The sequence below is a fragment of the Lissotriton helveticus genome, chromosome 6 (assembly GCF_964261635.1).
Source record: "Lissotriton helveticus chromosome 6, aLisHel1.1, whole genome shotgun sequence".
Taxonomy (NCBI): domain Eukaryota; kingdom Metazoa; phylum Chordata; class Amphibia; order Caudata; family Salamandridae; genus Lissotriton; species Lissotriton helveticus.
Genome location: NC_136067.1, coordinates 953319050 through 953332212, shown reverse-complemented (window position 1 = coordinate 953332212; position 13163 = coordinate 953319050). Strand labels below are relative to the sequence as shown.

Genomic DNA, 13163 nt, shown 5'->3' with positions numbered 1-13163 from the left:
CATATACTCGACAAAGGTCTTAACCAATATACGCAGAGAGTTCGGCGTGCAGCCCATAAGGACCGCATCATCTGCGTATAAAAGCACCGGTAGCAGTTTGTCATTGATTATAGGGACGTCTGGAGTTGACAGTTTCAGGGAATTACTAAGTCCATTAATATAAATAATAAAAAGCAGAGGTGCTAAGACGCATCCCTGTCTAACTCCCCTGCCCACCCTGATAGCTCCCGAAACCTCACCACCCCTGCCAATCCTAACTTGCGCCTTAAGATCTGTGTGGAGATATGCCAAAAAATGTACCAGAGACTCATCCAAGCCATAATCCAATAAAATAGACCAGAGATGGGACCTATTAACTAAATCGAAAACAGATGATAGATCCATAAAAGCCAAATAAACTCGGAAAGATCAGGCAATAGTATATTTACTGAAGATCAGATTAAGATGCAAACACTGTTCGGTCGTCCCAACCTTGCTACGAAAACCCAGTTGACATGGCTCTAATATACAACTTTCTTCTGTCCATTTTAAGACCCTATTATATATGACTCGACCTAATATCTTTAAAGTGTTGTCAAGCATAGAAATAGGTCTCTAGTTAATAGGTTCCGATCTGTCCCCCTTTTTAAAAATTGGGATGATAATGCCCATAGCCCAGGTACTTGTCATAGGAGCACAGGGTAAATTATTAAAAACATTCAGGAGGAGTGGGGCCCAGAACTCTGGTTTCCATTTAATTAAATCTATAGGAAGCCCGTCTGGGCCCGGAGCCAAGGCTCTGTGCAATTGCCTCTTCTACCTCTAACAAGGTAATTTGCAAACAGGATAGGTGCCCAGGCTCATATTGATCTGCACCATATAGCGGGGTGGCGTAAATTTTGGGAAAATTACTCTCCCATAACTCGCTAGAGATGGTACAACTGACCGGTGTTAGTTGCTGACCCATATTGCGCAAATCCCTAACAGCGGACCAAAATATATTGCCCTTTTTTTCACAAGCTGACTCTGCTAATGCTTCCCAGCGATTATTAAGGAGAACGCCCTTCCGCTCACTTATTGCAGTATTATAACTCTTCCTAGCTATTCTTATATCTGCGAAGCACCTTGGTTTAGAGACTGGAGCCTTGCGTAAATTCCTGTTGGCCTCCGAACACTCATGGTCAAACCACCTCTGTTCTTTTTCGACCTGGGAAATTGGTACTGACAAGAGGGATTTGATTATTAAACAAAGTTTAGTAAAATCCTCAATCACCCTTGAATGTAGTCCCTCGGTTGATAAGCAAGAGGCGATTAAATGCATGTGCCCCTCTACCAGTGTCTGATGTAATTTACCGCTATCAACCCCCCTCCATTTCAATCTTAGTTTATCGGTTGAAGGTGTTAAGTCCCTTGCCCCGCAATGGATAATATACACAGGGCGGGATGCTATTCTCAGAGCTACTTTGAGGGGATTGTGGTCCCCGTAATCTGTGGCACAAACCTTAGCAGCCAATAAACGATCTGCAAGGCAGGGGGAAACAAAGATAAAATCAATGGTAGAGGAACAATCCATTCCTCTAAATGTAGGTACCTGCTGATTTGTAGAAGAAGGGACAAACTCAATGCCCACAACATCCATTACATTAGTAAGGATGTGTTGTCTCAAAAAAGTGTCTAGTTCCAAGCCCCTGCGTACGGCGGGATCCACGTGTGGTGTGTCCATACCATACGGTTATGTGCAAATTTAGCATTAAAATCCCCACCTAAGAGGATCCCAGTAACCCCATCTAGACCTTGCTGGCTGTCTAAATTAGAGATATTAGTAAAACGCTCGATAAAATTCCTGCTTGGAATAGAGTGAAAGCCATTATTATAAAAGTTAATCAGATAAAAAGGGACTCTCCTTTTGTATCTCAATATTTGAATGTTGGGGCTGTTAGTCGGTATAACCTTAATACTCCCTCCAGATGCTATACTAATCCCAATGTACAAACCCCTGGATGTACGGCCGAATTTGGGCTTAGGTGCAATTAAGCTAAAACAATGAAAACCTTCTATATGTAAATCATGCGTGGCCCATGTTTCTTGAAACATTATAACATCTTGGTCGGATACCATACCCAGCCAATTCGCGTCACCTAGCCTTGATTCAAGACCGGCTACGTTCCAACTTAAGACGTTAAAGTCAATGTCAGTTTTGCTCTTTTTAGGGATTTGGATAGTATTGGATATATTGGTACGGGCAGTTGGTACAGGTCCTATATCATTCTCTACCTGTGGTCGGTGATCGATTGATGCTGGTAACTGCATGTTTTTTGTTTCCGGACATCTAACTGCTCCGTCGGGGTGGTTAATATAATGCCTGATATATCCTCTAATGTATTTTCCACACATTCATTGACGTCAACCAACCTATATAGTTGTCAATCTTGTGCATCTAGGTTGGAAAGGACCTGGAACCTGTTACTGCCTAAGAGGGAAGCATGTGCATTGGTAACATGAGAGTTTTGTGGTTAATAAAAATTACCCAACGGTAATGCGCTAATGCTGGTGTTTAGGGGTATAAATTGCTCCTGAGTACCTAATAATCGTCGAACCATTTGAGGTTTGCGAAAGTTGATTACAATGCAATCACCGCTAATGTTCTTGGATAAATGGCCAACCCACCCTACTCGTCTCACCATAAGGATTTCGTTCATGTCTGAGGCATGAAACCTTTTATCTTTAACCAACCAGTCAACAGATTTATTACGTAACTCTGCCCAAGACTCCCTCTGATACCCAGTAAGATGTGGGACTCCAGCGAACACCAGCACATATGGGCAGGAATTTGGGGGTAGGTTCAAAATATCTTCATTTGGTTTTGTACGATTTCTTCCCATATGGCTAGTAACAATTGCACCCCTGCTTAAATTAGGTGCCTTAGGGTCAGGAATTTTGCCGGGTGACTGGGGTGGCTATCATTACCTAGATTTACATAATTGACATCAGTGATTCTGGGTATATTTTGTGCCATACTTAAGTCAGAGTAAGACTGTGGGACATGGGGATTAATACGATCCCCATATGCACTACATAAATTAATTACTGTAGGATCCTTACATGTCAGGCCTGCAATTTATAGGGTTTAATACGGTCGAGCTCCCCTACCCCCATTATCAGTGGGACATTGCACTCTGGAGCCACTAAGGTTGTCCATATTAGAGTCAATGCTTTGAAGTCTTCCCCAGAGACGGTCTAAGTTCTTATCAATCGCCTCTTTAAGTTGGAGTAAGGCAAGATTTTCTCTACAGCGTTTGCTAGCATGGTTTCCGCGGTAGAGCTAATATCACTTATAGCCACATGTTGGTTTGGAGATATATCAGTCTGTGTACCCCTAGAGTCCAAATTAGCATCATCATTAGGGGTAGTAACTGCAGAGTTTGCTGGAATGTTACTAGGAGCAGGACGCTTAGCTTTCGAGGTTTCCTGAATGCGCCCTGTTCTCTTCCTTTTATTGACGATGCCTTCGCCAAAACACTGCAGCTGGATTTGACCACCTGCGCCGTAGTATTAATACGGGGCGCTCCTGGTGCAGAAGTTATAACAGATATATCCTTTGTGGGAGAGACAACCTCTGAGGCTTCTAGGGAACTTACAGCAGCGTTCCCTTGGGATATCTGGGGTATGCATGCAGAATTCAAATCATGTAATGGCAAACAGGATTGCAACAAAGCCAGATCCAAGGACAAACGGCGTTCAGTAATCTGAATTTCATGGGACAACAGCGATTCTGCCCTTAGAAGGAAGGCGTCCAAAGTTCCCACAACTCCTTTTTTCTTGCTCATGTTAGGACGATAAATACGCCAACCCAATCTACTAAAGGGAGGTGCAGTCCAGACAAGATGTAATTAATAACAAGTTGCCAGTGAATAGACCCTTTCACAGTACCTTATTATTCCTTTAGATAGATAGCAGATGTCAGGGGCGGTGGCCCAGCCCAGCCTCCTCCGGTCTCCGCCGCGCGCGGGACGGACCGCCCTTGGCCCGGGCTTTGCCGGCGCGCATCCCGCGCTGCAGGAGGGCCAGGCCGATTATGAGGGCCTCTGGCGCCCTCCGGCAGCATCACGGGCCCTGCGCATCGCAAGGGGCTTCTGGGGGTTGTAGGAATTCTGAGCGTGCCGAGCCGTTCCCCTCACGGCTGCTCCGGCGGTTCTGGCTGCGTAGAACTGCCATCCCGAGGGCTCTGGCCGAAGTAGGTGCTCTTGGATACTTTGGCCGTTCCCGCCACGGCAAAATCAGGCTCCAACTGTTTAGCGTCCTGCGCTGCGGGAAGGCCGGGAAGATTATGAGGGCCTTTGGCGCCCTCCGGCAGCATCACGGGCCCTGCGCCTCGCAGGGGCTTCTGGGGGTTGTAGGAATTCCGAGCGCGCCGAGCTGTTCTCCTCACTGCTGCTCCGGCGGTTCTGGCTGGGTAGAAATGCCGTCCCGAGGGCTCTGGCTGAGGTAGGTGCTCTTGGATACTTTGGCCGTTCCCCTCACGGCAAGATCAGGATCCAACTGTTTAGCGTCCCGCGCTGCGGGAGGGCCGGGCCGATTATGAGGGCCTCTGGCGCCCTCCGGCAGCATCACGGGCCCTGCGCCTCGCAGGGGCTTCTGGGGGTTGTAGGCATTCTGAGCGCGCCGAGCCGTTCCCATCACGGCTGCTCCGGCCGTTCTGGCTGCGTAAAAAAGCCGTCCCGAGGGCTCTGGCTGAGGTAGGTGCTCTTGGATACTTTGGCCATTCCCCTCACGGCAAAATCAGACTCCAACTGTTTAGCGTCCTGCGCTGCGGGAGTGCCGGGACAATTATGAGGGCCTCTGGCGCCCTCCGGCAGCGTCACGGGCCCTGCGCCTCGCAGGGGTCTGGGGATTGTAGGAATTCCAAGCGCGCTGACTCGTTCTCCTCACGGCTGCTCCGGCGGTTCTGGCTGTGTAGAAATGCTGTCCCGAGGGCTTTGGCCGAGGTAGGTGCTCTTGGATACTTTGGCCGTTCCCCTCACGGCAAAATCAGGGTCCAACTGTTTAGCGTCCCGCGCTGCGGGAGGGCCGGGCCGATTATGAGGGCCTCTGGCGCCCTCCGGCAGCGTCACGGGCCCTGCACCTCGCAGGGGCTTCTGGGGGTTGTAGGAATTCCGAGCACGCCGAGCCATTCCCCTCACGGCTCCTACGGCGGTTCTGGCTGCCTAGAAATGCCGTCCCAGGGTCTCTGGCCGAGGTAGGTGCTCTTGGATACTTTGGCCGTTCCCCTCACGGCAAAATCAGGCTCCAACTGTTTAGCGTTTATTTGCAATGTTTTCAAATTAAAGAGGTTTTCTACTGTTCTAGGATCATTCACAAGGTGAGAAATCTATGGTTAGAAGTATCCATCAAAAGAACAAGTTACTTACCTGCGGTAGCACTTTATATGGTGGATATACTATCTACTTTAAGATTCCTCCCGCCTCTCTCATTCCCTATACTGGACTCTTTTCTATATCTCTAAAATGACCCAGTTTAGACACATGCAGACTGCCAAAATCTGATCAGTTATTAAGCTCAACGACCCATGGCAGGACAGAGCCAAGAAAGTAACTGATGTCAACATGAAGGGGCCAACGCATACATGTGGCTCCCTCATCACTTCTGTGGCGGGACGATTTTGGCCGTTACCGGCCGGTATTTGGGTTTTGCTATGTAGGGGGCTGAAAATTACAGAATCGGTATATTTACCGATTCGGTAAAATTACCGATTCGGTAAATTACCGAATCGGTAAATATACCGATTCTGTAATTCCAAATGTAGGTGGCACAGTTTACAGTGCCACAGGCCCTTAGAAATTCGTTATTTACCATGTAATACTGTTGCATGGTAAATTACGAATTTCTGTGTACATGCACATCTGTGCATGTACACCTGTGCCCTTAGGGCATGTATGTGTGCCACATTGCACACAAGGCAAAAACTGGGGTGCTACAGGGTGTCAAAGTGACACCCTGTACCCCTTGGCAATTTGGTATTTTTACCGAGTCTGTAATTACAGAATCGGTATTTGCAAGTGATTCCTATGGGCTTCAAGGCCCACAGGAATCAATGGCAAATACCGATTCAGTAATTACAGAATCGGTAAATACCGAATCATACCGATTCGGTATTTTTTACCGAATGAATGCCTACATCAGATTTACCGATTCATGAATACCGAATCGGTAAAATTCGGTATTTATGAAGCGGTAAATCTGATTTACCTACATCTAGCCCCGAATCAGTAAATTTACGGATTCTGTAATTCAATATGTAGGTGGCACAGTTTACAGTGCCACAGACCCTTAGAAAATTCGTTATTTACCACCCAAAACTATTGGGTGGTAAATTACGAATTTCTGTGTACATGCACATCTGTGCATGTACACCTGTGCCATGTGGCACACATACATGCCCTACGGCATGTAGGGCATGTATGTGTGTCACATGGCACACAAGCCAGAAACAGGGGTGCAACAGGGTGTTAAAGTGACACCCTGTCCCCCTTGGAAATTTGGTATTTTTAACAATTCGGTAATTACCGAATCTGTATATGCTATTGATTCCTATGGGCTTCAAGGCCCATAGGAATCAATGGCAAATACTGATTCGGTAATTACCGAATCGATAATTACTGAATCTTACCAATTCGGTATTTTTACCGATTTTTTTTCCTACATAGCAATTACCGATTATTAAATACCGAATCGGTAAAATTCGGTATTTACCATTCGGTAATTTGCTATTACCTACATCTAGCCCTTTATGTAGCCATGGTGAACATGAGCAACTCGTCAATTCCTGTTCTTCATATACATTCTAGAATGTATAGTTATGTATTTATAATGACAAAATCAAAGCGTTAAATACCATAATGCAAAGTATGAAACTATGGCTATGTGCTAACTACTTATGGCTGACCAATTACAGAATGAGAGCACTAATACGTTATTGCTTGCAATGAATTGTCCAGCTCAGAAACTATCTTAAATCACGGGCATTGTTTTTATGTTTGTAAATTACTACATTATAAAGTAAATATTTTGCATGTGGGGTGCCGGGGAGTGAAGAGGGTTAATATCTATTCATTAGACTGGAATTATGTTTCCAAGAAAATTCTTTCAAGAGTATTTTGTTTTTTTACAGGCGCTATTGGCTGCTGGCAACTGCAGTATTGACTGTTTTTAATATTCTCTTCACCCCTTTTGGAGTCGCTTTCTTTCCTGACCATTATCTAATGAGCGCTGATTGGCTCGGATTCAGTATTTGTTGTGATATTGTATTTTTATTGGATATAATTCTGAGTTTTTTCACTGCATTTATGAAAGATCATGAACAGGTAAGAGCACACATTTTCAGTTTGATTTTGATGGAAGTGGCGAATATCTATAGAAGCTGCCTGCTTTGTCACATCTTAGCATTCTGGCATAACCAATTTCTAGATGGCATTATATCTGTAGCCTATATGTATGATGAGAGATAGCTGTGGCTGCTCCATACAGTTTTAAAGTGAATATTTATATTTTATTGAAACAACAATTTATGTGTAAATTTTAATTTTTTGCTGATTTCCAACTCGCCATCATTAATTATTCTAATGTAATTCCGATCTATCAGCATAACATAAATACAGACCCTGTTAAGAAAATGGTGCTAATGACAAGGGAGTGCTCTATCATGGGATCTTTAATGATGTAATACCCCTGCGTTATGCGGGTTTCTGTAACACTCTATAAAATATGTAGTATATTTTATGTAGAATGATTTCTATAAGTAAATCAATTTTAAACGTCTATCGTTAGAGAGTGAGTTTGATTTTTTTAATTGAAAAATCAGCTAATTAAAGACAAAATGCAACTATTGCAAAAGTGTTTTGTCTACGTGAGCCTCCTTATTTTTTTTGTGAAGGAAAAGAATTAGGGAAAGGAAGCAAGATAGGCAGCAGAGTTATGAAGCTGTAAAAGTTACAATGCCCCTCTAACTAACACTTCCCCACCCTTGTCCGACAATGCTCTGACCAGGCAGTTAGGCTGTTAGTTGTTTTTTTACAGCTTGTGGTGTTTAGCTGCATTTAGTAGTATTGTATATATATATATATATATATATATATATATTACCTACTGGCGATAGCCAGTAGGTATATATAGTTAGGATTGTTTTCCATAGGGAAATCGCAACATTCTATTGGGAATAACTTTGGCGCCGGTTGAGGAATCTTCTTGAAATTTCCCTTAACTTTGCCTCGCTGCGCTCCGCTCCTTCCCTGAAAGTTTGGGGGGGATTCGTCAAGCGGGGGCCGAGATAAAAGGGGGGTTCCAAAACATGTTTTCCCCATGTTAATTTCCATAGGGCGGTTGGACTCACTTTTAGCCCGAACGGCTGAATGGTTTTCCACCAAACTTGGCAAAATTGTAGGGACTGGTAGCCCGATGTGCCTTTGCTATGTCTCAAGATATGTGCTCCAGTGGTTTTTACGAAAATTAACTTTGAAAAAATATATATTGGGCTACATTGGGCTATATATATGTTAGAGCCCAAATGTAGCCCAAAGATGGCCACCAAAGACAAAAAAAAACAAATGTAGCCCAAATATCAGCCAGATGTAGCCCAACTATAGCCCAATGACAGAATGTCCCAGAGTGTTCTAAAGAACAACTAGAGCGCTAACAGTCTTACTTATGACAAAAGTATGGCACACCTGAAGTCATCTTGATTGGAATAAAGTGGTAACACTTAAAACATTTAATTTGCAAAGGAACAAAATGAGGGGTTCATTTTGCCATAGAAATTATGATTAGTGCTGAAGAAAGAAAAATTAGGGCACATTTTGAGTGACTTCTCAAATCCTCTTATATTTCTTTAAAAAAATTCTGATATGCAGTCTCCCAAGATGGCCACCAGAGACAAAAGAGCCCAAATGTAGACCAAATATCAGCCAGATGTAGCCCAACTATAGCCCAATGACAGAATGTCCCAGAGTGTTCTAAAGAACAACTAGAACGCTAACAGTCTTACTTATGACAAAAGTATGGCACACCTGAAGTCATCTTGATTGGAATAAAGTGGTAACACTTAATACATTTAATTTGAAAAGGAACAAAATGAGGGGTTTCATTTTGCCATAGAAATTTTATATATATATATATATATATATATATTCACTGAAAAAACCATAGGTTACACACCAGTTATAGTTAGGAATTAGCATTTAAAAAACCTTTGAAATTCACTGAAAAAACCATAGGTTTCACACCAGTTATAGTTCACTGGAAATTTTACTCGCATAAAACCATTAAAATTCCCACGTTATAGTTAGTTGGACTCACTATAACTTGCACGTCTGCAATGCACTGCTGATGACGTCACATATTACATCACTCATGCATATATTTAAATATTTAAACATTACTCGCTAATAAATGTATTCACTAAGATACACTTAATAAGCCAGTTAACCAATCAATTTTTTTTTTTTTAAAACACTGAAAAAAACGTAGGTTTCAGGCCTTATATAGTTAGGAATTAGCATTTTAAAAACCTTTGAAATTCACTGAAAAAACCATAGGTTTCAGGCCTTATATAGTTAGGAATTAGCATTTAAAAAACCTTTGAAATTCACTGAAAAAACCATAGGTTTCAGGCCTTATATAGTTAGGAATCAGCATTTAAAAAACCTTTGAAATTCACTGAAAAAACCATAGGTTTCAGGCCTTATATAGTTAGGAATTAGCATTTAAAAAAACCTTTGAAATTCACTGAAAAAAACATAGGTTTCAGGAGTTATATAGTTAGGAATTAGTTTTTAAAAAACCTTTAAAATCACTCAAAAAACTATAAGTTTTAGTGGTGTTATAGTTAGCTGGACATTTTACTCATACAAAACCAATGAAATTGCTCCTATATAGTTAGTTGTACTAACTATATTTCGCGCACCCGCAATCCACTGCTGATGATGACACATATTAGATCATTCATGACATGGTCAGTGACATCACTGATGACATCTCAAATGACATCACTGATGACATCATCCACGTGACAATCACATACACCTTTTCATACACTATTACAATTTTTCATCACTGTTTGTAAAATACAGAGTATCATATTTAAATCCATTGTCACAGCAATACAAGTATCTAAAAATCCACTCAGTGATTCATAGATGTATACACACATCTAATCACTTACCTATGGATTCACTCATACATGCTGTCAATGAACAATAGAACACTATCAAAAATACTTATACATCTATATCGACATTAAACAACAGCACGCATCCTATTCACATATGAAGTCATCCTACTCACTTATGCAAACAATGGATCATACTTACATATTTACTTAGCAAAACACTTATACAAACACCACTTCTTCTATTCATTTAGATAGTAAGTCATACTTAGTGAATTATAAAATCATTATTACAAGTATACAGTTATCCATACAGTCACTCACACAATCATTGTGTCTTATGTATACTTATTTATATACAACAACTGACACATACACTGCCTTTTATTTTTCTAGTTTGTTGGACCTGTACCTTTGAGAAATATATTTGCTCATCACCACACCCATAAAGAGATTCCCTCACCCAAACTGTTAGAACATGTAGTTTTAACTTCATATATCTACTGAATCAACTATTCACACATCTTTGGACAGTCACACTCCCCCCACCGAACCACACACACTTTCACACTCCCATACAAATACTCAGTTAACTAATCAATAACTAATATAGACTTTCACACAGCTAGTAACCAACTGTAGAATCAGTTTACACAACAACTGACACAGTGATACAGATATTCACACAGTTTAGTCACTATCCACTATATTTAGTGAGACATTATAAATTGGTCAAGTAAACAGTCAATTACACTGCTACTAAATCCTCCATCCAAATATTTATTTATATATATCCACTCATTCTTCAATGTAAATTGCTATATATATAATGCATATTTAAATAACGAAGCAAACCACATTCACTGGATGATGTCATCAGTGATGTCATCAGTGATGTCATTTGAGATGTCATCAGTGATGTCACTGACCATGTCATGAATGATCTAATATGTGACATCATCAGCAGTGGATTGCAGGTGCGCGAAATATAGTTAGTACAACTAACTATATAGGAGCAATTTCATTGGTTTTGTATGAGTAAAATGTCCAGCTAACTATAACACCACTAAAACTTATAGTTTTTTGAGTGATTTTCAAAGGTTTTTAAAAACTAATTCCTAACTATATAACTCCTGAAACCTATGGTTTTTTCAGTGAATTTCAAAGGTTTTTTTAAATGCTAATTCCTAACTATATAAGGCCTGAAACCTATGTTTTTTTCAGTGAATATATATATATATATATATATATATTTAATTTAATCGGTTTCAGAAATGTAAACCATAAAAGTTATCTTCACATGTTAATTACATAAAATCACATCTTGTCACAAATGAGACATATTTCACGACATTCCATAAACATTTTTATAGATAAAACTACAAAATTCATGTATCAACATGCGTAAGCAATAAGTTAATTATCTGGCAACATGATCACACCGCCGTACCTAAACCTGAATTTCCGCAGTTAATATTCAATCAAGACAGGCCCTGGATTTTACAACAGATTTCAGATACCCTAGAACAAAAGGAATACACTCCTCCTTCAATAATTGTAAAAAGAGGAGAGCTGGACGAGCCTGTTTAAAATCCATCCTTTTCAATATGCCCCTCTAACTAACACTTCCCCCACCCTTGTCCTACGATGCCCTGAACAGGCAGTTAAGCTGTTCTGTTTTTTTACAGCTAGTGATGTTTAGGTGTGTTTAGTAGAAGTGTATCTTGTATACTGTTTCTTAGAATGCTTAGGGTACTTAGTTGATGAGGAGACAATATTATGTGGAATGTACCATATGGAATGTGATGATGAAGGGATTAGAACTTCAGAGCGAGTTGGTGCTGATCCTCTCAGCCCTTCACATCTGTATCCGGTTTCTTATTGTATTTTACAATAATCCTACAATAAACTTGCTACCTGAATTTATCGTCTCAACAGATGTGGTGATAAACATGGGATTCTTGGGCTTACTTTATTTTAAAAGCACAGCTGGCTACCTCCAAGCAACTTTAAAGGTACTGTGTTGGGATGTGCCGGAACCCCACGTATCTTTTATTGTAGAGGAGTGCTGTTCTCTCTAAGTTTGTGCTACCGATAATTCGCAGTGAAGTGTACATTTTTTGGGAGTGTTTTGTTTACAATAAAGTGGTGTTAGGAAGAGGAGTGCTGTTCTCTCTAAGTTTGTGCTACCGATAATTCGCAGTGAAGTGTAAATTTTTTGGGAGTGTTTTGTTTACAATAAAGTGGTGTTAGGAGGAGCTGTTCTTGGTGTTTGGATTTGAAAGTTTGCAAGTGCAAGCGGCTCGAGTTTCTGATGCCTTGTGCTTAGAACGAACTTGCCTGCATTGTGGAAGGTGCACTGGGTTCTGCAACATGAGCGATTCTAAGAGGAAAGACTATCTTGTGCAGAAGGCACAAAAAGGTTTACTCAAGAACGCTAGAGTCTGGCACAGTTTTTCACTTGCAGGCTCTATGCGCCCACATTGGCTTGATCGGCAGTGATCTTGATTTCATTGGCTGCAGCATTGGGTTTGAACGCAAACATTACGCGTGTACTTCACGTTTAGCCTCAGGTGTTGCAATTGTGGTTGCTTCTTCATTAGAAGTGTCTGTAGTGCTGCTTGTTATGTTCACATTAATGGGCTGAGCCACAATACTATCCTCTAGAGGGGTGTCTGGTAAATCAACCCTCCCTGCCTATCCTGGATTCTGCAGCAACCACAGCACCACCTTACTCACGGCCACCGACGACCTCTGCGCCTTCCTCGCCCAAGGCCAAATGGCAGCTCTCATCCTCTTGTACCTCTCAGCTGCCTTCGACACTGTCTCCCACTGTACACTAGCCAACACTCATGATGCAGGCATCCAAGGAAAGGCCCTAGACTGGATATGCTCATTTCTCACAGGCAGAACTCAGTGAGTCAGACTCCCGCCCTACCTCTTAGAACCAACAAAGAACAGATGTGGAGTACTCCAGGGATCCTACCTCACCCCCACCCTCTTTTACATCTACATGGCCCCACTC

At 41.7% G+C, this 13163-nt stretch overlaps 1 protein-coding gene across 5 annotated transcripts in view; it reads left to right on the top strand.

The window, feature by feature from the left end:
* LOC144763221 (potassium/sodium hyperpolarization-activated cyclic nucleotide-gated channel 4-like) overlaps nucleotides 1-13163 on the top strand; it is a 1875862-nt gene that overhangs the window by 163463 nt on the left and 1699236 nt on the right. For all 5 annotated transcript variants that reach the window (XM_078648610.1, XM_078648611.1, XM_078648612.1 and 2 more), the window contains exon 2: nucleotides 7148-7340. In XM_078648610.1, coding sequence (XP_078504736.1) covers nucleotides 7148-7340 — 193 coding nt within the window. The remainder of the gene's footprint in view (nucleotides 1-7147; nucleotides 7341-13163) is intronic.